The following is a 28,000-nucleotide window of genomic DNA, read 5'->3' as shown; positions in this document are numbered from 1 at the left end:
TACATGTTTTGAAACAATTTTTAAAGAAATACACCAGTTCTAACTATTTTATTTGAAATCAACACTACCTATAAAACTTAGCTTGTAAAGTTATAATGTAGGGTACAACCACACTATACACCATAATTGAAATAAACCTAACTGTACTAACACTAATATTAAATAATACTTAGGGCTACTCTATATAAAACTAAGCATAACAATGAAAGAACATATTGCATTAAAGAACCATTGCAAACACTAACAAATACAAAGAACCATATAAAGTATTAAAACTATAAATTACTTTGAATGTTATTATAACCTTTAAATACAGTTTAAATCTAAAAGAATTTTACTTTGAGAATCTTTAGATTAAAATGAGAATTAACTGCTTAAAACTAAACTATAAAAAAAACTCTTATGAGAAGAAAACATTCTTAAATAAAAACTTGGCACATAATAATCAAACAATATAAATGTCTTTTCTGGAATAACATGTTTACTGCAGCAGGCTGTGACTAGAATTATCCACACTACTCTCTGTGGCTGGCTTATAAAGCTCTGTCTAAACTTTATTCAACATTCAGGAGTTTTGACTCTTTAATCTGCTTACCTAAACTGTATTAAAATTGCATCAGTATTTGCATGCGTCTCATTCTGGAATTTCTCCTTAAACACAAAACGGTTGCAAATACAATTTAATGTACCGTTACAAGCTTATATAAGTTATAAAGTATATTTTCCATGATGTGGCATTGAAAAACAAAACACTTTTCAAAAACAGCAGAAGGAACATAGTTATTAAGTTTAAGAACTTAATTAAGTATAAATAAATCTCTGTATTAAAATTTATAAAAAAAAGCTTACAGAAAGGTTATATTAAGTTTAACTTTCTTTAAAAATCTTATTTTCCGAAGAGCTTTGTACTAAAATTTAAAAAAATTGAAACTAATTCGAGTTTAAGCTAATTTGGTATAGCGCTTAATAAGTATTCCAAAGTAATGTTTATTGAACAACAAAATAATATTTTTAAATAAATTAAATGAGTATCAAAATAAGTGGTCTTAGGAACTGGTGTACGAAAAAACCTTTTGGTTATTAAGTCACACACCACGAATACAGATTAATGTCTTGTCAATGACCGGATTTAAGTAAACTAAAAAAACTAAAAAAAAGATTTAGAGTTTTAGAAAGATTAGTATAAATAAAAATCTTTCTTACTTAAATTTTTTCATTGACTACTTTGCTTTTCTACACAACAAAAGTACTAATAGCGCCTTTTTAGCATTAAGTAAGTAAGTTTTAATTTTTTTAAAGCGTGATTAAAAAACAGAATGATTATTTTCTTCCAAAATTCTTGGCTAAAAGTGTTTAAGAATTTATCCGCAATAAGGATAAGCAGAAAAATTTGAAGGGAACGGTCAAACAAGATGAAAACCATAAGATTAATGAAGCTAATGTTAACATTAGCAAAGATAAGTCGTGCGTAAGAGACTTAACTAAGGAGAAAAGGGCACTTCCTGTTGAATTAAGGAGAAAAAGAAGAAAAGATAAACAGCTTGGTAGATGAATTAAAAGAATCAAGTGACGAAATTGCTTCCTTGAAGAAAGCATTTGAGAAAATCAACATACAAATTAATTCAGTAATATTTAACTGCAAGCAAATGTTTGATTAAAAAGAAAAACTGAAAATCGACCTTAAAAACTCAAAGGAGGAAAAGAAGGCCATATCTAGAGTTTACGATTCACTAGAAAAAAAGTAACTTAGCAAAAAAGAAGAAAGTAAAAGATACGGGAAAATCATAAATCATTTATTAAAAAACAAAAATTTATTATCCTCCTGACAACCATTATAAATCTACAAAAGAAAAACGAAGACAAAGAAATCAGCCATATCGTGGAAGTAACTAAATTAAAACGAGAAACACCTTAGAATTACCTTAAAAAGAAAATTAAAGGAAAAAGAAATGTAGCGAAACAAAATATTGATAGCTTAATCATAAAAGACGGACTCAAAATGCAATTAGATTCCAAGCATCATACTACAAAACCTGAAAAAATAAAAATGATGGGGACTAATAAACAACTCTTATTTACTCTTGAATGTGGAGACAATGATGTAGAAGTTGCAAGAAAAATTGCTCCGACGAAGGACCATATTTAAAGCTAAAATGGAACAAATATATGAAAAAAACTTTGGACCCAGTCATTTAAAATCTGTCGAAGAAAAAGAAAAAGAGAAACTAGTGTAGAGTGGGGAAAACTTCAACTGTCACCAATCTAAAAAAATAGACTTAACCCGGACCTTGAAAAATCCACCGAAGGAACGATATAAGATAAAACGGCTTAGAATGGGGGACAAATACTGCGGATTCCAAACTACCTTCAACACATTAAAATAATCTTAAGTCAAATCCCTAAAAAAGCTAGCAGAAATTCGATGCAGGAAGGCATGGTAAAAAACAGAAATCAGTTGGTTTAATCCAATCTGCGAATTTGAAAATGAGCTCGAGATATCAACCGTAGATGTAGAAACGGGACATGTTAAAAATCCACCCGCTTTCAAAATCCAACCAGTCAAATTCCAGAATCTCACTCGATGGAAAGGGTTAGGGGTAACAGTGATAGTGAAAAAAAAAAAAAAATGCAAAATAAAAAAATACAAAAAATATATAAAATAAGTTAATAAAAACAAATTATACAGTAATCTTCATTTATTGTACCAACATATGTTTCTGTGTTGATTAGTTAACACACAGAAACATATGTTGGTACAATAAAGGAAGAATACTGTATAATTTGTTTTTATTTATGTTCCAATGAAGTTACTTCACTAGGGTCTTTTGTTAACAAACGATTAAACCTATATTTTTGAACAGTTAAAATAAATTAATAAATAAAGAAAATATTTAAAAAATCGGTTGGAATTTGTACGCGGGTGGATTTTGATAGTATACCGTAGAAACATGTTTAAACTTAAAACAATTTAGAAATACAAGTAAAGCAGAATGCGAAATCTTAATAAGTAATCCAGTTCTTTAATGCTTGTTGAAAATTCAAATGAAAATCTAAGTCCTTTTTTTATTGACAGAGTGAAAATTTTGCCTAACATTGTGAAGCTAACATGAATATCGAAATATTTTATTCATAAGAAACTAAAAACAAAGTAGTAATCAAATTTTGTAATTAAATTGTCTTTATAATAGAAAAACATACTCAATGATACTTTAGTTCTTTCAAAAATATGAACTAACTTTTACTTGATATCAAATAGTAAATCGATATATATGTATGAATTATTAGTAAAATAATTTTCAATTAAAACCATATTCCATCGTTTTTTATCATATTTATTCCAACTTTTTATATCATGGGTCGTACAGGAAACAGGAAACCAGTCAAAACACGTCTCTGATGCCGTGTATTACTAGAAAATATTTTTAAATAACCGAAAGTTCTTTTAAAATTACTGTGCGTTTGTTCATAGTAGTTAGTAACATTAAGTTGTATGTACAATTAATTGCTTGGTTTTCTACACCTGATTAATTTATTAATTCCTAGTTTGGTATTAGAAATTAGACTATTTCAAATCGCAATCGGTTAATAGATTTATTTTTAGATACTAAATTATTCTATAAATATAGGATATATAAAAAAATGTTTAAACAAAACGTTGAACAAGCTTGCAATTTTGCAAATTAAAAAATATGAAATCTAATTATTTATTAGTAAAAAAGAAAGCCAAAGATAAATTGAAAGAAAAGTAGAGATATACATAAAAATTTCAAAAAGTAACATTATATTGGAAAAATTAACAGTATATTTTAAGTCGGATAGCAAAATAAACACTATCGTGTTTTAAACGTTTTTTAAAGATTCTAAAGTTTTTAAGAAAAAAAAAAAGAACAATATTCAAAAATAATAAAGAAAGTTATATATATCTAAAGATTTAAAATTTTGTATTTTTGATACTTAAAAAATAAGACTCTCACATATTGACTTAGTATAGTAAGAAAATATACTTTTGTATTAAAGTTATTAATATATTTTACGACTACTGTTAGAAAAAAATAGCCTTTTTCTGGTGTTAAAATTAATTTTTTGATATTTGCGTTATAAAAAAAAAATAAAAAACTCAACAAAAATTGTACAAATGTATAATTGATAAAAATATTAAAAACAGCTAATATTGATCAGTAATTAGAAGCTTGAGCCCTTGTTGTGAATATTTATTCGGAACTTATTTTTTCATTGAAAAGAACTGCTGATTACTTTTTCTGTATAAAAATTTCAAACTAAATGTTGTTGCTTTAGTTATATATTTAAATGTAAGTTAAGGTTAGCAATACTTTTTGTGTGAGTAGAATTTTTAAACTTTAATATTTAAAATACAAATTAAAAACAATACAGCTATTTTAAAGTATTTTCCTTTAAAATAAATACAACCGAAATAATTTTAGTTAGGTTATCAAACAACAAACTCGAACTATGTAGAGGTTACAATTTTTTGTCATACTTTTATTTAGTTATTTCTATTGCTAGAGCTTCGTATACCCTTTTGAATTTGTTATTTAACTAATTTTAAGAGTTCAAGTTAAGTGTTATTATATACTAAAAATTACTTGGTGCAAAGTATTATACAGTTTACCATCTTAGTTATACCATTAAAGTGTATACTTTATTTTTAGTAATGTGAATTAAAGAGTTTAAGTGTATAAATGTTAAGTACACCAAGTATAAAAGTATTTTGCCCGCTTTTCAAAGGTTACAATAAAAAAAAATTGTTTAAAACATTACAAAAACACAAACTGTCATGCTAAAAACTCTTAAAACTGTAAAAAAAATAGTACAAGACTAACTTTTTGACATTTTGATTTAAAATAGACGTGTAAGGTCGTGACTTTAAGTGCTGGTTAGGATAAAAGGGCTTATTGCCTTTGAATTTTGTTCCAGCCTTTCCTTTTCTTTTGTAAGGTTCATGTATGTACTTTGGAAAAGGATCGAAAGTGCCAGCATGGCAGCCTGCAGAACTTTTTCCCGGGCTCGAACAAAGAAACACTTTGTTGCTTATTCTTGAAGAGCTCATGGAGCGTCTAGGTTTGAGTTTTGGCAAGTGCTTGTCGCTTCGGTACGGGTTTTCATTAAAGTAAGAAGTTGGATGCATGTTCAGTTTAAAAGCTCCTGCTTTCATTTTACTTTTGAATTCTTTTCTTTCAATCTGAAACATTTATGTTAAGTGTTGGTACAAAAGTTCATACAAAAAACACGTTTATAAAGTTTTGATTGTCTTTAAAAGATAATCTTAAATTCAAAGTTGTTGTTAGATGTAAATAACCTTCGATTTTTTATTTTTTTAAGTTTTGAAATTTACTGATACTTCTAATAAAATTAGAAAAACACAGTTTCATAATAAATATAAAGTTTTAAATTATTGTTTTAAAGTCTTATAGTGCCAACTTTAAAAAAATATTCAAGGAACTTTGTCACATTGTTTTTATACTAATTATATTAAATGTTTTTATGAAAAACATGAGCTAGAATCATAAAAAAAAAAAGTTTTCACTATAATAAAAGCTTGTATTTGAAAGTTTTAAAGAGAATTCTAAGGATAAATAATTATTTAATACCCTGTCTAGCGTCTTCTGTCTGTCGTATTTATCCCCTTTGTAAGGATAAGATTTTCCAATAGTTACATTTTCATACCTACAGAAAATTTGTTTTATACAAAAATGCTTTATAAATGAAATTACTAGCAAGTTTTAAGAACGGTCTAAATTTAAAGAAGACGGTTTAAAATTCTTTAAAACTACATGTCTTGATTAAAAAAATAAGTTTTAATACTTTATACCAATTTTTTATTTTTTGTGATTTTTTTCATTAGTTATCACATTTACGCAATAAAAAAGCTAATGATTTCATAAAATAGTTTGAAATATAATAATACTATTTTTACAAAAATTAAGAGGATTGTGATTAAATTGAGCACAGATGAACAAACCTGTCTTAAAATAATTGCTAAAAATTTAATCTACAGTATTAAAGCAAATTTCTGAGCAAGTGACTTTTGCCCCGGTATCATTTTACACAAGCCGTTATTTTCGCTCACTTCTAATTCTGAACGACTTTAAAGTTTTTAAAAGTTGTTTAAACGTTAATAGAGCTTTCAGACGTTGCAACAATATAAATAGAGCACTAGCTCTCGTATGGTGGTGTATTGGCAAGCGATTATGAAGACTAAGGTAAAGTAGAAACAAATGTCACTACTGCAGTAGTTTCTTACAACACAAAAGTACAGAAGAATAAAACAAATTTTATCGTTCAAAGTATATAATTACCTGAATACGAGAAGAAATATTGTAAATGGTGTTGTTTTTTTACAAAAAAATGTGTTTAAAAATATCAGACAAACGATTTGAAGAGTTGATGAATCTCTTGGTGATGAAACTTATAAAAAGACCCCGTTTAATTTATGCTATTTATGTATTTAAAATTAACCCATATCCAGATCCTTTCTTCGACGGATTGGTTAAGAAATTTGATCCTAATGACTTGTGAACTCCGTTTTTTCTTGTAATTGGGCTTAAGTAGTCGATTTTACCAGCAAAAGTTCCGTATGGCATTCCTTTTCCGTTCCTATATGTTTATTGCGTTTATGTTTGCAAAATTCAAGTTATCAAAAAAGCCATCAAAAATTTTAAATTTTAAGAAATTAAAGATTTTTCTCAATTTATAAATATTTTTTGAAAAACGATAAAAAACAATGTTAAAAAATTTATATATAGCTACTTAAACTAATGAGTTTACATAGATAAAAAATAGTAGCTGTGTTTATTAAAAAAAAATATTTCTAGTGTGAGGTTAAACATGTTTTTGATTATCTTTATTTAGCTACTAAATTTTTGATTATAATTTTTTTGATAAAGTATACTAGAAAATCAAACAACCCAAGTTATAAAAACTTTAATTTATTTAAAAACCGATTTTTTATTTCATATCTATCACCAAAATACTGCATTAATAAAAATAAGATCACATTTGATAAATATTTTGTTTAGCATATTACAAATATCTAACTATCAAAAGTTATAGGAAAAAATATTTCTCATCCTCAAAATATCCCTTTGAAATTACGTTTATAACTATATATTATATACAAAAGTTCATAATTAAGACTTAAGAGTATAAGAAGTTCTAAAACTTGCGCTAGAATAAATTAAACAAATTTCTTTAAAGTAAATTTTTGCTAAGTTACACTTATGATATTTTTTTGAACAATATTAACCAGTTTAGAAATAAAATTTACTTAGTTCAGCTCGTCCTTAAATATGATTTTTTAAAGCTTAACTAGATTGTTTATAATTTTTATCATTTGAATTCTAAACGATTGAGTTATATAAAATAAGTTACTATATTTTTGATAACTACAGTAATCTTTCAACATTTTTTTAAGACTATAAGAATTAGCTGTGACCGAGTTTAAAATGAGATTTATTTGTTATGATTATTTCTTTATAAGTTTTTATAAGTTTGTACATACGGTTTTTTACAACTGTTGACCGGAATAAATTCGCCAGCAAGGTTTTTCTTTTTCTTAGCTATATTTTGTACTCTTTTTTCTTTAATTGCATCAAAATAACCTTCTTTTTCAAACACTCTAACAAAGTTTTTGTCAAAGTATCCCGCCTAAAAATTGTAAAAGTTTGTAATAAAACTTGATTTCAGATAGTAGTAATCTAATAATCAAAGTAAAATAGTTGCATGTGTTTACAATTTTTCATTCGTTGTAAATTTTTAATTTGATGCAACTTATAACTTTTAAACGTTAACATCAACTAAGAGACTAAGTTTTAAATAATATCTTAGAGGATTTTTTTAATTTTTTTTTGTAAAATGGCCAAATTAATCCATATTACTTACTACAAATTATTTTTCTATAAAATAAGTTTTACACAATATAACACAAACTAACAAAAATAAAAACAAAATTTTCGAATTTAATGTTATTTAAAAACATTTTTAACTAAAATTGACTTATAAGTGTTACTATTTTAAACTGTGTAAATAATAAAAATATTATAGTTTCTAGTAAAGATTTACAAACTTAAAGTATTTATAACTTTAAATATTTGCAGGTATATAAATAAAAAATTATGTAAGTGAATATATAAATAAGTTGAGGTAAATTGTAACTTTTTTTTTTAATTCTATTGTTTTAGCTTAATCAGTTTGTACTTTTTTTATTGCATTTTTGTATATGCTCATAATACTAATCTTAAACTTAATTTTTTGCAAGTACATTTAAAAGTATTTTGTTGTATAGTCTTTAAGTCATAAAATTGTAAGTCTGTATCATTTTAATTTTTCTAAAGATTATTTAATAGAACTTGCTTAAAGTATTTGATCAAAGAGTGTACAATCTTGTTTTCGTAAGGTCCATAAACTTTTTTTTGTTGTTGTTGGCATAAAGTTAAGTTTTACAGCTATATAATAACTCTATATGATAACTCTATTAATATTAATAACTATATATAAGATATAACTTTATAAAACTGTGTATCAAAAGGCTTACTTAAGTTCATTTGAGCAAAAACTATTAGTTTAAATGTAAAATGTATACTTTTACAAAATGGTAATTTTTTTTGAAGCTTTTTATTACAGTTATTGGCAAGGGTTACTAAACTATGTTATTATCTTTATTTAATATTTATGCGTAGTAATTTTGACATGTAGCATAGTTATTCTGTATTAGAAGTTCATACCATTAATACAATAACCATTATTTGTATATCAATAAATGAGTAAGTCTTAAAAATTATATATAGTTAAAGTAAACTTTAAAGGATTTTTGTAAGTTTAAAATTTAGAATATAATAGTCTTTTCTAAAATCTTTTGCAGTGTTATATAATGAGTTTTATTTGAAAAAAACTTAGGTTGTTTAACTTTTTTTTTAATGTTAAAGCTTTTATAAAAAAGTACAGATTGTGTTAAGTAAAAACTGATTTTGATTAAGCTTAATTAAGTATAGACTTTTTTAACGTATTATACAGTTTATACAATATTTAATTGTACCTCTAAGTTCACATTCGAGGTTAATGGATATTTTTTTCAATTTGAAAAATAGTTCATTATTTTAAAATTCTTAACCTTCAGAAAGTGGCTTTCAAAATAGATATTTTTGTCCAGCAGTAATAATTATTTACACTTGACAGTACTTATCTGATAATGTTATTTGTAAATACTCGATTTAAAAAATACTGAACTTAAAAACTACTACAATTACCAATACAGTTTCTAAGTGGTACTTTAATTTTGCCTTTCCTAATTTATAAAGTTTAAAGTACTAGATAAAGATTTTTTTAATCGAAGTTAGAAATACTTACTTGTTTTAAGCTATCAAGTAACATAAAACTAAAACAGACAATAATTAATTATTTAACTTAATTTTAATCTTACTTGTGTAGCACTTTTCGATTTTAATCCATCAACTAAAAGTTGTTTTCCTAGACCAGCTTGTTTGTTTATAGGAACTAAAAAAAGTATATTTTTATTTATAAACGGCAGTAAATTTTTATTAACTACTGCACTTATTAAAACTGAGATATTATTATATTTAATTGTATAATATTAGATACGTGTATCATTAAATTTTGTATTAAAACCAATAGGCCGTCAAAGCTTTAAAAATTTTAGTCGAAAAATCAGTATAAAGCTAAAATAAATTAAAACAATAATTAAATCTAAGTAAAGAGTTATTTGTTAGTATTTATAATTAACAAAAAACGTGTATTGAAAAAAAAAATTAAACTAAAATTTATTTTGCGAGCATAATATGACCAACGGACTGTAGTTTACCGAGCTAAAGTTTATAGTTTTAAATTAAGTGATAGTTAACAATAGTTTATTCAGACATAAACTTTTTTAAATAGATAATCGAAAAAAAAAGTATCTTGGCTGCAAAAAGTTATATCATAATTAAATATTGTATGCAAACTAGTAACTTACTTAAACTGACATGAGTTTTAGGATATTTATCTCCAATTGTATGATAACCCATTTCCTTGAACAACCCAATTCTTTCCATGTCAGCTTTTACTGCCATGATTTCCTGAACGTATTTGAAAATTTAATGTATTAAAATAAAGGCTTAGATTTTTTTCTAAATTCTCTAATTTTTCTAAATTTTATTAATTCTAAAAATATATAAAACTAGTATGAAAGTATGTTTGAATTATAACAAATTATAAGGAAGTCAATATTTAAGTGTACATTGCTTTCTCGCTTATCCGGCTATGTTGAACAAACATTTTTTTAATTTTGGCCGGATTAGCCTTTGGCCGGATAAAAACAAAAAATGTTTTTTTTTGCTAACAATACACCTCTTTTATTTGTGCAATGCACACAATAAAAAACTTACATCTATAATTTTATTATATTTAAAAGAAACAAAAAATAAACGAAACTAAACATTGATAACCTAATTTATAAAAAAGAAAATTAACTACACTTAAAAAAATAAACTACACTTTAAACAGTTTAATTAATATCGGAACTCTTTCAGAAAAAGGAAAGAATAGTGGTTATTACAGACATTATAACAAATTTAAGCACTATTTTTTTTCATTTAGCTAGTTTTCAAATTTTAGTTAAACTGCTTTCTGTTCTTTGCTGTCTTATCAACTTTTTTAAAATAGGTATGTTGACCGTATCAAATATTTCATTTACTTTAAAAAATCAAAAAAGCTTGCATATGGATTATAAAAACTGTTTTTATTTACAAAGCGCGAAACCTGTGAATTATAGCATTGAGTTAAAAAAGTTTCAGAATTACGACGAAACTATAAACTGCTTGCTTAGTTACAGGAACTAAATTAGACATGTATTTAAAGTAAATCATTGATTTTAGCATCATTAAATAAATCTACTTCTCGACTAAAAATAGCCGGATAAGCGAGGAAACAATAAGAGTTTGTTTGTATTAGTAAAAAATATACAAACAAAATTTTTCAAAAATAGTTTTGTTTTAGTCATTACAATTTTAGTAAGTACAAAAACTATCGTATTAAATATTATATTTAATTTTGCAGATTATAAAAAACCACACAAAATTTCACTCTTATAGCTTAAGATTTATATAAGTATATTTAACTGTTCAAAAATATTGGTTAAATCGTTTGCTAATTTTATTATAATAATTAGTACGTACTTTTGTAAAGTATTTAGAAGCTTAAGAAAAACTACACAAAAATTACACAAAAAGTTTATATTTATTAAAAAAAGTTTATACAATAAATTACCTATGACGTAAACCTGAGGCACCACATTCAGCTACTTTTTGATATAATAAGTTGTTTTGTAAAAGATACAACTTTTTAAATAGGTAGTTGGACCAAAAAACTTTTTAACGTTTCTAACGTTTTTACCAAGTAGTTTTTACCAAGTTCAAGATAAAGATAACGAGAAAACTAAACAAAGTAAGTATTTTGCTTTATACATACGAGTTTAAATGCTTCTTTTCATATAATCTGTATTCATATTCAATAAAAAAATTAATGAAGCAAGAAAATGTTTAGCTTGTACTAGCATGTTTAAGTTTTTAGCGTTTTAATAAAGTAATTAGTGAGGAAAAATAAGTTTTACAAACAATAAAAAAAATATACAAAAATAAAAATTTAGAACGTTAAAATAAGACTATGTTGTTTTAAGTATATAAATCTATAAATACTACAAAAAGTAAACTATTTGGACTAAAATGTGAGAAAGCTAAAGAAATAAATAAACCAAAATTTGTTATTCTCACTACATACTTAAAAAAGCACTAAAATATGTTGTTAAAAGAATGAATGTATATTAAAAATTAATAAAGATTCTGTTTCGATATGATAGTGTTTAGAGGTTTTGATTCTGACCATATATTTTAACTATCAGGAATGTACAATTCAAAAAAAAAAGTTTTTTAAAGCTTATTTAAAACTTCCAACTGAATGGATCCTGTTTAACAAAAAGAAAATATAAAAGTTAAATATTGTAAAAATTTCGAAAAACCAAGTTATTTAAAAGCCTGTTAACACAGAATAAAAACAATTTATACTGATTGACAGAAATTTTATTAAAAAAACCGTAACAAAGTTAACTATTCTATTGCAGCGATTCTTAAGCTGGGGTGAATTTACCCCTGGGGATAAATTCCTTTGTTTAAGGGGGTAAATTTTATTTATTCAAAGTTATGTAAGTTATTGTTTGTTAATTGTATTTTTAATTTTTAAATTAGTATTTAACTGTAATTTTTTTAAAGTTAATTAAACTCTTATAATTTTACGATTACTATTTTAAAAAAGCTTATGGTTCAAAATATCTTTTTTTTTCCTCAAAATTAAACACTATTTTGTAAATTAGGGTTAAATTTGTTAATAACCTTCCAAAAAGGGGTAAAACATTAAAAGAAATAAGGTTAAGAACCGCTGTTCTATTGTGTACCGATAAGTTTTTTGCGAAAATACTTTTAGATTAAAGAGGTTAAGCTGATAACTTATTTTTTATCCACAAATAACCTTAAAAGCATCTTAACTTTATAAATGTTTACTTTTTTACCTACTCAAAATACCTACTTGCCATTTTGAAAAACATAAAAAAATCAAATGATTGTTTAGAAAAATATACAAAGCTTTAATGCACACATAAGTTTAAAATGCTTTCAGGTTTAAAACCCTTCTTTAATAAATTTTCACTAAACTATTAAAACTAAAACAAATTTTGCAAATCAGTTAAAAATAATGAAAAACATACTATGAAGAAGTAATTCAAAACTGTGTAAAAAAATTAATTTGTAAAAAGCAAGAAGATTTTTAGCATAATATAATGTTAATGTTCTGTATAAAAGTAAATGAAAATGAAGTAAAAAAATAAACTTTTTGGATATAAACCTTGAATTTAAAACCATCTTAGTAAGGAACTATTTGATATAAATTAATCTTAAAAAATAGTTACTGTTATCGATAATATAAAGATAAAAACCTTTCTTTAACAAAACCTAAAGTAAGCATTAAAACCTTTCTTAATAAGAAATTGCTTGTTAGAAACTTCTCATTTTAAAGTAATCATATTAACAATGAATAATTTTTCTTTGAAACAAAACTTAAATTATTAAATAAATTATTAAATCAAAATATTTCACAAAAAAGGAAATTTCTAAACTACTGGTTTTATAGTAATTCTTTTTTTTAATAAACAAACGATACAGAAAAGTTTGTTATTAATTTTCATTTAGTTTTTTTATTTTAACTTTGTTTCAAAAAAGTTTTTTTTTTTTAATCGATAATACTATTACTTTAAGACGAGAAGTTTGTAACAAACAATTTCTTGTTAAGATAGGTTTTTATACTTACCTGAAGTTACGACTATTCAAGCTTGGACAATTCAAGTTCTAAAAAAATATTTAAAAACCATATGTCGAAAAGTATTATATATTTAAAAAAATAAAAATTTAAGTTTGTAGTTCTTATTAATATCTAAAACTATTTCTTCTTTTTTCAAAATGTTAATATTTTTTGATATGTATATATACACATTATATAACTACACTGTTTAAAATAACTCTATTTCAAAACTTGTTTTAGCCATATGTCAAAAAATATTTAAAGTTTTTCAAAAAAGAAAACATGGCTGGTAGATATTTATAAGACCTACATACCTACTTTTTTCTAAATATATAACACTTTCAATGCCACTAGATTGACTAATTTTTGGCAGAAGCTCAATCATAAATGATATAAAAATCTACACGCTTATTTAAGATCAAATTTATACTTAAAAAAAGCTTAAGTATAACAAAGCAAAGATTTGTTATAGGATAAACTTTCTTTCTAAATCAGAACCACAGCTACAAAAAAAGAATACTTTAAATAATCTTTCAATTTCCCAAATATTATAAGAGTAAAAAATTAATTAATCTTAATTAAGTGTATAGTTTTAGCATTTTTAAATGAATTTTTGCTAAAAATATATTGATGCAGGTTAGACTAAAAGACAAGTTAGTTTTTGATTTTTTTGACCATAATAACAAAAGTATCATCTGACTTAGACTTAAACAATTACATCTCGATATCATACTAGTTTTATGACTAATTCAAAGAATAATTTTACATTTTTATTTTTTATTTCAGGCATGAAAAATAAATTAATATAGTAAGTCGTTAAAACTAGGATTAAAAATATGCTTAACTACAACGTAACAATTTTGAGCGTTATAACTTCAGTTGTTATTTTACAAGTTTCTGTTTTTAAACTTTTTTCAAATTATATTTACTTAAATAAAAAGTTTTTTAACTTATACCTTACGAAAATAATTACATATCAGCTACATATAAATGATATGAAACAGTTTTTGGTGCTTACCTTAAACTGAAATTATAGAAACAGTTTTGATAGTTTTCTAGCAATGACAATATAGGAAAAACTATCAAACTTTAAAAGTATAAACTAAATTTTGATCAAGTTAAATTTATTCAAATTAAATATGTTTCAGTAGCTCACATTTATCTACTTTTTAAACTAATGAATGTTAATGCATAACACCCTGTACTCTAAATTTCAAAATCAACACATTAAAGTTAGTATTTTATAAGTATGAAAAGAAAAAAAATCAAACTAAAACGAAAAATACACTGTTGTTTTTTTTAAATTGGGAACAGTTAAAATACAAGGTATGAATTAAAACAAGTAAAGGTAAGTGTAATAAACACAACAACTCCCATTTACACTAGACGAAAAAATTAAATAAGTTGTATGAAATTCTACGTTTAAAATCCTTCAAACTTTTTTTAAACAATAATTAAATTACCTTTTAATACCAGTTTGCAGTGTCCCAATAAGAAAAAAAACTGTTTTGAGAATAATTAATTTTGTTTTGTTTCAGCTGTCTACATATACATGAAATTTTCCAAATAAATAAGAAATTAAAAATGCTGAAAAATAGAAGAAGTTAACTATTAAATCCTGTTTAACTAGTATTTTAATTTTCCTGTTTTTATGGCAGAGTAATAGTCTGCACGCTTTATTTTATCTAAATCTTTTACCTTTTCTAGTATGTGTTTTAAAATATGCTTTTATAAAGCTAAAGATTTAAATCATATATCTTTTTTACCGTTCTCATTTATCATTTAAACATAAAACATTGTTTATTAATGTAATTTTCAGATTAAATGTGTTGTATACAAAAGCAACTAACTAGTTTATAGCATCTTTAACTTATTATGCAACTTAATATAAATAAAAAAAACTTAGTCACAAACTTTTTTTTTTTAATTTTACTGTTTGAATCGCCTTTACTAATCAATAAATTAGTCGTCTTAAATGTAAAACCTTGCATATAAGTTAATATATTTGAATTTAATTATATTAATTAAAGTTAAAACTAAATTTATTTATATTTATAATATTATATCGTTGTATTGTTACATTTGTTTTTATAATATATATATTGTTGTATATATAATATAACAACTTTATTAGAAATATAATATATTCTTACTTTACTTTTTAAATATTTTAAAGAAAGTTGTTATATATTTAAAATATACTTCAACTGTTATTATTTTCAAATTGTCAATTAGTTTCTTCATAGTTAGTTTAAAAAAATTTTTTTTATGATTTAAAATTAAATTTATTTATATAAATCAAAGCTTTAGAAATAAATAAAAACTTTTTATAATGTTAACTGCCATTAGTATTTTTTACACTTTTTCCCGTTACCTTTTCAACAAAATTATTATTAAAAAGTGTATTGTTTTTAGAACAACTGTGAATTTATACTTATTTAATTATTAGTACTTAAACTTGCTTCTTTTTTTTCCATGGAAACCAGCCTGCCACCTAGCAGTTAACTTTTTTTAAAGAAGTTAAGTTATTTATATGTTTCATATTTTTTTAAAATTTTCAACTAAAATAAAATAGTTATTATGCAACAAAAGTACACTTAAAAATCCTGAACCATTATAATATAAAAGTACAACTTTTTATTTTATTCTAGAATAATTTCTCCGGTTTGCTATGTATCAAAAAACTTGAGCTTTTTATATCTTTAAATAGATACATATTTTATCATCACTATTTAATTTTTGATTACTTTTAAGACTGAATTAAAATAACGATATATCAAAAATTTACAGAATTGATGCGAGATTAATTATTAAGTTTTATTTATTTTTAAAGTAGTATTTTTAGACATGTTTGTTATTAACTTAAAACAAATTGTTATTTAACCGTACATGAAATCAATAAGGAGTTCAAGCTATTTAAGTTTGTAAATTTCTATAACAAACTTTTGAAAAAACTTTTATACACTTTTTTCTTATATTCAGTTTTTAAATTATGATAATACTTTGTTGTTCAAGTTTTTTACTAACTACTTTAATAATACTGTAATGACTTTTTTATAATTAATTAATTCTTTTTGCTTCTACATGTTTTTTCAATAAAGCTTAATGTTTAATTATTTCTCTGGACAATTTCAGTGTTGCAGTAACAACTAAAACTGTGTAATCAATACTTTTTTACTAAACTAATGTTGACACTTTTTATTAAGTAATTTAACGGTTTTCTGACATTATAGTTGATTTTGGAATACTTTGTAAATATTATTGAAAAGTGTTTTTATTTTTTTTTGATAAATAAATTGTACTGTTTAGAAGTAAATAAAGTAATATTATGTACCCGAAGATTAAGACTAATTAAAAAAGACATTTATTTCAAAATCACAGAATAATAATCTGGAACACGTTTCATGGCAGTAGACGATTTACAATTTCTTTTTTCAGTTTATAGTGGTTACTTTTTTTAATGAATAAACAAAATTTACACTACTTGTTTAAAGTAGTACATTTTTAAGTTTAGGTTTAAAGGGATATCACATATAAAATATTTGTTTTTGAGTGCTTAATTAGAGTTTATGTCGGAATTAAGGTCTTAGCAAAATAAGTTTAAATGACAGAGTTAAACAAAATTTTAAGAACTATAACTGTATATATTATAACTATCATCTTAGACAATAGCATTCTAAGCAAGCGTTCTAGATCGGTAGTTTTTAACATTAAATTAGTAATTTTTTTAACTATACTTTACGTAAAGCTCTTATAAAAATTAATGTTTGAATAAATATTTTAGCGACTTATACAGCTGTCAAAATGCGTGCTTATAAAAAAAGTTTTTTTTTCCAGAAAAGTATAAGTTAGACTTAGATATATACTACTAACGTTTTAGAAATATAAAATGTTATAGTAACTTTTTTTAACCTATATATTGTTTATTGAACGACAAAAAAAAACGCTCAAAAAGTTTGGTCCTAGGACCTGGTGTACAAAAAACCTTTCGGTTATCGATTCATACACCAGAACAGTTTAACGTCATGCCCAGGACAGATACTATAGCATACAACAAACAAGTTGAAACATAAATATTAACAATACTTTTAAACCAATTTCGTAGATTTTTGTATGTTTAGTATATTATTCTAGTAAGACTTACACTTAAAGCATTTTATTTAAAATTTTTACAAATGAAGAAATTTTCTCTCAGATAAAATAAAGCTGGTACTAATTAAAAAAAAAAGATTTGTTTTAATATTAATTTTAACATTATAGGTATTGTATCATTAATAACAAAGCGGTTAAGTTTTATTAATTAAACTGTTTAAAAAAGTTAAAACAAATTTATAGTAAATTTAGTCTTATTAACTAATATTTTTTTTTACAATAATTTACACACATAAAACGACTTATTTAAATTTTCTATTAAACAACTCAGAATTAATTAAATTTTGTAGGCTTGCATGAAGCTTTTTTACTTTTCTTAGTTTTTAAATAAGTTATCATTAGAGTTTTTTTTATCTAACTTACTTGTTGTTAAAGTATATGTTGAACCTTAACTTTTATCTTAATGTAAAATGAAACTCAACAAAATTCTAACAAATTTAAAAAATAAAAACGAAGTCAAATGTTTTAATTAAATTTTAATAAAACCAATAGCTTTATTTAAGAGCTGAAATTTTTAAAATAGTGTAGTTATATATCAAAAGGAAAAATATATACTTAAAAAAAGTAAACCATTTATGTACTTTAAGTCTAACATTAAAATAGTTAAAAAAAATACTGCTTTATGCTTTAAAAAAGTAGTAAGAATGGAAGAAAAAGTAAATAGACGTTAGTATTACTGTAAAAAGATTATTCTAATTATTCTATGCAGTAAACATAAAATTAAAAATTTCTATATTTAATTAAATAAAATAGTTATCTTTCCCATTAACAACCCAGTTGAAGTGTGTTGATTCTTTGACAGACAGAAACATATGTTGGTAGAATAAAGGAAGATTAGTGTATAATTTGTTTTTATATTTTATTAAATACCGACGTAAAATCTCATAATATTGTGATAACATTTAAATTAAATTTACTATTTACTAACAATTTTAAAAAATAGCTGATAAAAAAACTATGTACGTTATATTAAAATTTTACAAAGTAAAAATGATGACTCGTGTAACTAGGTAAATTTAAATTTAAATTTTTTCGAAAGTTTTTAATTTAACTTTATAATTTAGCTCAATATAATGTGTGTTATTTTAAGATTGAAAGTTTCTTCAGTTTCTATGATTTTTCTTTTCTAGTAGCTTTTTTTCATTCATTTAAGATTTTTGTACATCAGTAGTATTAACTTTTATTTTATGAACTCTCAAATCAAGAGGTTCTTTTTGTTCCGGAATGTATGTAGTATCTAAAATAGTATAACATTAAAAAAAATTTATCATGTTTACAGTAATATAAAATGTTTTAAGCTTAACTTTATTAACTTTCTTTTATTTTTTTTTTTTGATAAAAGACCTATTTTGGGGTTTTAAACTTTAAAAGTTTTAAAGTTTATTAGTAACAAATTAAAAATTATAAATAACTTGAACAAAAAACAAAAATAATAAATATAAAATATAACAAATAAGTGTTAGTTTAACAACAATATTTTCTAAAGTAAACAAGAACGTTTTCTTATAAAGTAAACTATACTTTTTAGTCTAGAAAATCGTTACTTAAATATAAATTGTTGTACATATAAAACTGTTAAAGGTTCTTTAGTATGCATCTAATTAGTAAACATTGTTATTATTATACCTTATTTTTACTTTTAAATTTTATAGTCTTTAAAGTTTGCGTCAACTAATACTTCTTTTTTTTGGTTTCATAATATTTTTTACTTTGATTATGTTTTCACTCGCGGACACAAAACTTGTTTCAGTGCTTTAAAATTTTATCACTCAATCGCTAAAAACTTTAAATGAAAAAACTGTTTTCAAGTAAAAAAATCTAACTTGGAAAAACATGTTTGGCAGTACAACAAATCGTTTTATGAGTTTTTTCATGGTCAATTTTAATGTGATATAAATCATTGCAAACGTGTGACATCATAAACATTGAACTATTTCCAGGTTTTTTCAATACGTGATTCTTTTGGTAAGGTTCATATAAGTTTTTTTTTGACTGCTGCTGAATTCTCCTTACTTTACTACACAAATTGTTAAAAATTTTAGCGAGTGTACAAGTAAATTACAACATCAATTAATAAACAAGTCTTAAATATTTTTTAGTAATATCGTGATAAATTTGTAGTACTCTAAAGTTAACTCAACTTTTTTTTATGAAGTTTAAGTACATGTTAGCTCAGTTATAAAGAGATAACTAAATCTAAACTGCTAAAACATTTTTACGTATATTTTCAGTTTAATCTTTTAAATTTATATTTAAACTGTATCTTTAAATAGTTTTTTCAGATTAATTGTTTTTTAATAAATTTTAAGATACATTAAGTTAACTTACCAGAAGTTTCTTGCTTCTGTTGAACTAATAAAAATGTTATGATGGATTTTCATGTGTCTTATTAACCCGGATAATCGGAGTGTTCTTTTGTTGCACAGCATGCATCTAAACCCGTCACTTTTGGTGTGGGTATTTTCGTGTGTTTTACAGTTACTTGTTTGAGCAAATCTAGCATCGCAGTATCTACACTTGTATGGCTTTTCGCCTTTAAAAAGTAAAATATAATCTTTTGACTTTTAAACTGTTTAGAACAAAAAATAACTTTATTATTATACTACACTTGGTCTATAGATTGAATAAATTATATGAAAGTTTTGATAAAGTTTTAAAGATATATTTTAAAACAAAATTTAAACAACTCTAGTTTACATCATCTTAAAAAATTAAATGAAAAACGTGGTTTTAAAACGAAAATAAATAGTTTCAAAGTAAAAAAATAAAACAATAGGATCTGTTAATACAAAAAATCGTTTTTAATTTTTTTTATGATTACTAATAACTTAATATGAGTCTAACTCATAGTAATAATTATATAAAAAATATAATTTTGTTTCAAAGATCAAAACTAAGTTTAAGTTGTTAAACAGTTACACAAACGTTGTATTTAGAACTTAGACTAATTAGTAACTTATGATGAGAGGTAAAATTAGGTTTACTTCAAAACTAAACTTGTTTTATTATTTTAAAAGGTTTTTGTTAACCAAATCATACATACACTGCTATACATTAACATACATTATAAATTAAATTTATTAGTTTAAACCAAAGGCGTGTCTAGACATTTTTCATAGGGGGTTCACAGTTTTTTTATTGTTTTTAATTTGCCGCTTATGTACGTATTTCTTTGGTATGCTTTGTCAGTTAACTACGCATTTTGCATACTAAGCAATACTTAGCCGAAAAACTCTGTTTAAAATGCTGTTTTCTGCTTAAAAAAAACATAATTAGTAATAGAAAATAATATACTTTTTTATTTATTATACTGTATTAAATTTAGATAAATAAAAACTAAAAGAACCAGAAAAAAAAAATTATGAACTTACAAGTTTTATATCAAAATTCAAATATGTTATTTAAAACAAATATGTTACATAAAGTTTATTTTATTAAAAAATAAAAATGGGATAAAAATGTTTAGACTTATACAATTAAATTAAAATATCTTAAAATTATAATGAAATGTTTGCCTGATTGTGCAGGGACTCTAATGATGGTTTTGAAATTTCTCTGACTTGAAAATTTCCAAATTCAAAAGTCAACTTTGTGGCCAACAGATATACAAAAATAAAATAACTTAAATACTAGTTGAAAGTTAATTAAAATAATTAAAACTTAAATAAATTTTTATAAAGAGAATTTCAATTTTAATTTTAATGTTAGTATAGATGGAGTTCTAATATAATTTTCTTTTAAATTTTAAAATATTGACATTTATATATTTGTTTATAACAAATATATTTTTTCAAATAATTTAAACTTTTCAAGGTTTAAAAGCTTCACACAAAGTTATTATATACAATCACTAAGTAAAATAAAACTATAGTGATTATATTTGACATTTTTAAGTAAAATTGTACTTACTAGTTGAAAAACAATACTTAATAAAAAATTATTTACACCAAGTAACAACTTATAATGGTAACTAAGAGCATCCTAGTAAAAAGTTTTTCAGAAAAAAATGCTACTTTAAAACTTTTATCTATTATCACGTCAAATTAAAAATTTTATTTGAAATATATTTCAGCTGGGCAAAAACGAGCATTTCTTGTTACGGAAACTTATAATCTTTCAGTGTTATAAATTCAACATTCATCATTCAAAGTTTATCAAATAACTGAAACAAAGTCAATAAACAACGTTTTTAGTAGTAATCTAAGAATCTTTTTATCTTTTTTTTTTCAGGGGGTTCACAGGAAACAGGAAACCAGTCAAAACAACACGGCTTGAATGGATTATTTTGTAATTTTTATTTTAACCAAATTTAAAACCAACTATTTTCAATTTCTTTAATGCTAACTTGAACCTTTATTTTTATTCTAAAGAACGTTCTTTTGCTTAGCTTTTCACAATAATTTTCATCGAATTGGGGTTTTACTTTTGTAGTGGGGCCCCTTTAAAAATTTAACGTTTTTTTGCATTTTTTCACTTTGCAACGTTTTTCTCCAAAAATTTTTTTTTTTTCAAATACAAGTTTTACCAAATTTTTTGTTTACGTAATTTGAGGTATTTCTTGATTAAATACCAAGAATTTAGGTAAAACTTAAATGGGTCATATATTTGAAAAATAATAATAAGTTGGGAAAAAATATAATAACGTTATAAAACTTAATTATATAAGTCTGTTAAAGATAAAACTTATTGAAAAAATAATTTACTTTTGCTATAAAACCATGTAACAAAAGAACCAACACTGTGCAAATTTAGAAATTTTCTGAAAAATTTATTTAAGCATATGTTATGTAAAAAATTGTTTGAAAAAAAAAATTAATAACGTCTTAAAACTCAATTTAATAAGTATGTTAATAATAAAAAAGTTAAAAAAAAACATTCTTTGAGAAAAACGTTGCAAAGTGAAAAAATGCAAGAAACATTAAATTTTTAAATAGGCCCAACTACAAAAGTAAAACTCCAATTCGATGAAAATTGTTGTAAAAAGCTAAGCAAAAGAACGTTCTTTAGAATAAAAAATAAAGTTCCAAGTTAGCATAAATTAAATTGAAATATATTGGTTTTAAATTTCGCTTAAAATAAGAATTACTAAAAAATCCAACCAAGCCAAGTTAACGCTCGTATCGTACAAAGCAAAAATAAACATTTTATGTACATTTTTAGTGATGATGCTAAAATAATTTTTATTATAAATAAACTACTTCTAATCAAAAAATAAATATTTTTTGATTAAATTAAACTTGAGTTTACATAACTTAATTCTTAAAAATAATAAACCGTACCAGTATGAGTTCTTATGTGTTCTTTGAGATGAGATAGTAGTTTGAACCTTTTATCACATCCAGCAAATTTACACACGTATGGACGTTCTTTTAAATAACAATCTTTTTGTACTACGTTAGTTACATCAACATGTTTTTTTAACTTCAAAACACTAATTTTTGAACTTTCCTCTGTTTTATTGTGTTCAGCTAGTGATTTCATTGAACTTGTATAAATTGTGCCTGGTTTACGATCGTGATATGCAAACTGGTGTTTTTTAAACTTGCCTAAGCTGTAAAAGCATTGAAGTTTTCTTTTTATTTTCGACTCAGAGCTAAGAAATATTTAGATTAAATTATTAGTAACTTTTAATGAAATTTGTAACTTACGGAAATAGTACACTCATTTAGATGTTTGTGTTGAGTTATTGACGATTTTACTTTTATTTTCTAATGTTTTCTGCAAAGGTGCCGATTTTGATTTTTTCTTATATAGAAAAACTGTTTGTTAAACATAATGCTGAGCTTATATTTGAAAAACGTTTGTTATTTTGTTCAATTTGAGACTAGTTATCTATATTATTAACATTTCACTAAGTAATGATACAGTTAGTACGCAAGTTACTTACTATACGACTATAATCATATTTATTTAGTATCCATTAACTAATGCACGTAGACATGAAAATTCATTAGCTAGTTTTGAATTTCAAATTAAAAATCACTGGATTGTTAAACAGTATTTATTTATCAACAACGAATCAGAAAGTATCTTAGTTTTAAAAACATGCGTAAAAGCCTTTACAACGATAAGTTTACTTTTACTAAAAAATGCTCTTTAAATTAAAAATACTAGACATTTTGAAACTTTTTTATTATAGCAGATATTAAGAACATGCTAAATAAATTTCAATTGTTGCAATATGATAGTATTAAATATCAATTATCAAAGTTTTTAAGTAAGTTAAAAGTTAAAAAAACTATAAAACTTTAATAAACTTAAATTCTCTAAAGTTATAATAAATTAAACTATTCTAACTTCAAAAAATTGAATTTTTAAGTAAGATAAAAGCTTAAATAACTAGTAACCTGTTTTAAACCCAACTAAATAGCTGTAGTATGCTGCTGCGATTATAAAAGGTATTAGTAAACGTTTTTTTTTTTTAATTTTCTCTCTCAAACTAGTTTTGTTTGCTCAAGTTATAAATTAGTTTTACTTATTTTTTAGTAAAACAAAATACACAAATGTTGCCAATTTTATTTATGTGAATATCTAAACTATTTATTCACAACTTTTTTCGAAATTTTAAATAAACTTGGTTAAAAAAAGTTTAGAAGTTAAAACAAAGTTAAACTAACTATAAATTAAAAGTTCATAGTAATTTTTATACTTAAAAGTTCTAGGTTTATATACTTTTAACTACTTCCTTATTTTCTTCATATTACATAGAAACTTCAAGATCTAATAATCACAATTTGTAATATATGTCATTAAAAGTAAACTACATTAGTAAACAAAACTTAATTTTAAAATGCTCACTTAATTGAATGTTGTTATGTATTAATTTTTTGATACATCTTCTTATTCTTAAATCACTTATGTAAACAAGGTTAATAGAAAAATAAACTTTTATGTTCTCTACAATTTTGTAGCTAAATTATATTAATAATAAATAATATATTATAGCTACAAATTTTTTTTAAATGTTTAGTTATCTTAAAGGGGCTTCACGTAAGGTGGAGTAATGGAGCAGGTAAAAGTTAAAAAAACATGTTATATATTATAAAGATGTTAAAACTGTTATTTTTAACGAACTTTTATTTCAAACGATCTGATGCAATTGTGGTATTTTTATCTAGTAAATTAATTAAAACAAATTAAACTAAGTAAATTTAATATTTTTCGCACTCCCTTTGAAAAAAAAAACTTTCTTTTTCGTTTTTTAGTAGATATATTTAAAAGTTGTCCATTAAAGAGTATAAATATAACTAAAGTAGTGAAGTTGTAGTTTAACTTTTAATTTGGATTTTTTTTAATACAAAGTATTTGTACACGTTTAGTAAATTAAACTGTAGTTTAGAACTATTTATTTAAAGGTTGTTTTATTTACTTGAAATTATTCTAATTATTTCGCAAAACGTTTTGCCTAGGCAAAGTGTTTATTTACTTAATAGCGCAATAACTGAAGAATATTATTTAGTTATTTTTACAATATGATGCACAGCTTTTACTAGTACCCCTTAAAAACACCTTTACAGGGTTAAGTATTGTTTCATAATTGAAAAAAAATGTTTTTTAAAATCAATAGTTTGTACTAACGATAGAACTTTAATAGAAAAATTGTAAAACAGTATCTTTTCCTGCTCAATTGTGCTTCATACTAAGTTTTAAAAATAACATATTTGATTCAGAGTTATTTAACTTTAATACATAGTTTGAAACATATATAATTTACTCAACATCTTTGTTCTTGTTTACTTTTAAAAAATTTAGCTTGCTTAATACAGTTTTATTATAATGTTTTTAAAGACTTTAAACAAAATTATTTCTTTATCAAGTTGGTCGACTAGTTTTAAGCTGTAAGCTACAAACCTTTAAGATATTTAAACTTTTTAGTGTATGAATAAAAATTAGTTATAAGTATTTACTTTATACTTAAAATACCATTAAAAACGCATTTAATTAAATTTTAATTAGTATTTATTCCTAGATCAGCATTCCATACTTCTATTAGTGGTTATAATAAGTTCTAAAAATTATGTTGCAATAGAACACAGTTTTGGTACTGTTTTGTAAATAAATACAGACTATACATTAGGTGTTGATCCAACAAAAAAAAATTACAATTTAAAGTATATTATAAAGTTTAAACTAAAAACTTCAAACAATAAAAAAAAAACGATTAATAATAGTAATAGATGAAAGCGTAAATGAAAATAATGCTGATAATAACTATTCAAAAACACTAAAAAAGCTTGCATACTTAAAGTATACAAAATATAAAAAACTGTGTCTAATAAATATAAAAGAGAAATAGTAGGAACAATTTAAAATCTAATTGCCTATACAGTTGCGTATTGAAGAACTCAAAATTTTATAAAAACCAAGATGTTTGCGTAAAACACGTATTTTTAAGTGCACTTTTATACTGAATAAAACCCTCGACAACTTATGCAACTGAAAAGTTTAAATTAAGCATCTTCTGTATGAGCTTTGTTAGAAGGCTGCTTAGGATATCATAAACAAGCAGAGATTAATACAATTGTCGTGTTTAGTTTAGGTTCTGATAAATAGTTGTTGGAATGAGTGGTAGAATGAAATGAAGAAGCTTAATATTGATCTGAACTTCATGGAAAAACTTCCCAGTTAGCGGGTTAAAGTACAAAAGATTACTTGCAAGCCGCTTTAATCAACTAGCAAAACAAGTAGTCACTGTCTTAGACAACTAATGCAATTTATAAAACGATTTATATACTTTGTTTTAATTAAGACATTTTAATTTTAACAACATAAGTTATAGTCAAAAGTAGTGAGTTTTTAGTCCATACCAGATAGTATAAATCTATATAAAACTTTAAAACTTTATAAGACCTGTCTGTTAAAGTATTTAAGTGTAGTATAGACTAGAATTTATCAATTACTAATCGTGTATATTTACATCTTTTTTTTTTGTTCAACAATCTGTGTCTGTACTAGCGTTGAATACAGTTAGAAATCAATAAATTAATTATTTTAAAAAACTTTAATATTTAGTATATTATACTAAAGAACTCTTAATTTTTGCTTATTTTCCATTTGTTAAGTAGCAAGATTAAACAACACATAGTGTGTAGTAGATATGTTACATCGATAACTATATCATCAACAACAAAGCTTAAATAGTGTTATATACCGTTTCTTCGCTAAATCCTAGCGTAAAAAAAACACTTAATAAAAAAAGTTCTAGAAACATCTTACTTTTATTATCGTTTATAGTTTTACAACAATATTTTCAAATTTACTAAAAACACCGGCATTTAAAGCTGTAATTATTAAGAAAAGGTAATCCTGATATTAAAGCAATATAGTGAATTTTATACATAAACAAAACAAACTTTAGAGACCTTATGTTTAATGCAAAAAATCTAATTGTACTCAAACATAGACAGCGCCAAAGAAATAAAACTTCGTGTATATGACCATAGTTAAAAACTAGTTTTATGCGTCTTTTCGACCCTTTTTATGTCGGTATACACTGTTTTTTTAGAATTTGAAACAGTTTGATGTTTCTCACATCAAGTAAAAAAAGAATCAACTATAAAATAATTTATTAAAAAAAAAATCTTAGTTAACAAATTTATTAGTATACCGTATTAAAAATACAAATTACTGTTTTATTTTCTTAGAAACTAAACCAGTACGGTTGTAGATCTCTCATGTTGCTTAAGTTGTTAATGTAAGCTTCAAGCATCCGATGAAAAAATCCTTATAAAAAGTTTACAAGCATTTACTATCTTGATTTAATGTTACTTCTGAGCTAACTGATTACAAAATACTGCTACAATACTGAACATTTCAATATCACCGCACTCCAGTCACTTAATAAACTTTGTCGTATTTGTTCAACTTTAGAAATTTTCAATTTAGGTCACATCGCAATTTTAGTTTTAATAAAGTAAAAAGAGAAAATAGTCAATGTGTAATGTGTATACAATGGGCAACCGCGTAAATAACTTAATAAGGAAACAAAAAACCTACTCAAAGCTTTTAAAGTTTAAATACCTTAAGTTACTGGAAGTCACAGAGATATTTCAGAAGTACTACCGATTCTAAAGTAGTTTAAAATTCTTTAACAACTGCTGAAAATATTTGGAAACTCTTTTTAAGCATATCTCAGGGTTTTACAAAGTGGACAATTTAGGCTATCAGTGGACAATAAGAATTAACTTGTTACGCCAATTTCAAATCTAAATCATTGTGTATAGTTTTATATATTCATTAGTTTGTCGCAGTGATCTTCACGGTGTACATCCGTGTTTACTAGTGAGAAAAAATTTCATTTGGGGGTCACAAAATGTTTAGGGTACACGAAACTTAATTAGGGGGGCACGAATTTTTGCGGAAATATGTGCTATTTCTATAAAACTGTTAATTCTTTAAATTTACGCGTGGAAAAATTCAAAAATTAACTCTACCGATACATAGAACCTCGAAGTTTTACCTTTTTTAAATATTTTCTAACGTGTTAAAACAA

The 28,000-nt window shown here is 23.7% G+C and overlaps 2 protein-coding genes across 2 annotated transcripts; both read right to left on the bottom strand.

The window, feature by feature from the left end:
- Positions 1-3,954: 3,954 nt before the first annotated feature.
- LOC145840617 (cilia-and flagella-associated protein 96-like) lies at positions 3,955-14,945 on the bottom strand. The gene is made up of 8 exons (XM_082947929.1): positions 14,820-14,945; positions 9,986-10,088; positions 9,437-9,510; positions 7,520-7,665; positions 6,478-6,615; positions 5,610-5,685; positions 4,842-5,200; positions 3,955-4,259 (listed from the first exon to the last, which is right to left on the bottom strand). The coding sequence occupies exons 2-8, from the start codon at positions 10,080-10,082 to the stop codon at positions 4,223-4,225; spliced, it is 927 nt and encodes a 308-aa protein (XP_082804055.1). The 5' UTR covers positions 10,083-10,088; positions 14,820-14,945; the 3' UTR covers positions 3,955-4,222.
- Positions 14,946-18,577: 3,632 nt separating this feature from the next.
- On the bottom strand, positions 18,578-23,227 carry LOC145840983 (uncharacterized). The gene is made up of 5 exons (XM_082948343.1): positions 23,157-23,227; positions 22,788-23,059; positions 19,837-20,041; positions 19,332-19,525; positions 18,578-18,745 (listed from the first exon to the last, which is right to left on the bottom strand). The coding sequence occupies exons 1-5, from the start codon at positions 23,171-23,173 to the stop codon at positions 18,657-18,659; spliced, it is 777 nt and encodes a 258-aa protein (XP_082804469.1). The 5' UTR covers positions 23,174-23,227; the 3' UTR covers positions 18,578-18,656.
- Between the last annotated feature and the right edge of the window lie 4,773 nt (positions 23,228-28,000).

This window comes from Thalia democratica, chromosome 7 (assembly GCF_965202585.1).
Source record: "Thalia democratica chromosome 7, ktThaDemo2.hap1.1, whole genome shotgun sequence".
NCBI classification, from domain to species: domain Eukaryota; kingdom Metazoa; phylum Chordata; class Thaliacea; order Salpida; family Salpidae; genus Thalia; species Thalia democratica.
The sequence above is the reverse complement of the archived record's forward strand: the minus strand, read 5'-3'. Positions and strand labels throughout refer to the sequence as shown.

What these genes read in the sequence shown, in the direction of transcription:
- LOC145840617 (XM_082947929.1), bottom strand. Translation starts at nt 10,082, where the DNA reads ATGGCAGTAAAAGCTGACATGGAAAGAATTGGGTTGTTCAAGGAAATG. An exon ending in GTCAACAGTTGTAAAAAACC is followed by an intron (nt 6,616 to 7,519) that starts GTATGTACAAAC and finishes ATAAACATATAG; the next exon opens with GAACGGAAAAGGAATGCCAT. An exon ending in GACAGAAGACGCTAGACAGG is followed by an intron (nt 5,201 to 5,609) that starts GTATTAAATAAT and finishes TAAATGTTTCAG; the next exon opens with ATTGAAAGAAAAGAATTCAA.
- LOC145840983 (XM_082948343.1), bottom strand. An exon ending in ACACATAAGAACTCATACTG is followed by an intron (nt 20,042 to 22,787) that starts GTACGGTTTATT and finishes TACTTTTTAAAG; the next exon opens with GCGAAAAGCCATACAAGTGT. An exon ending in ACAGAAGCAAGAAACTTCTG is followed by an intron (nt 19,526 to 19,836) that starts GTAAGTTAACTT and finishes CAATTTGTGTAG; the next exon opens with TAAAGTAAGGAGAATTCAGC.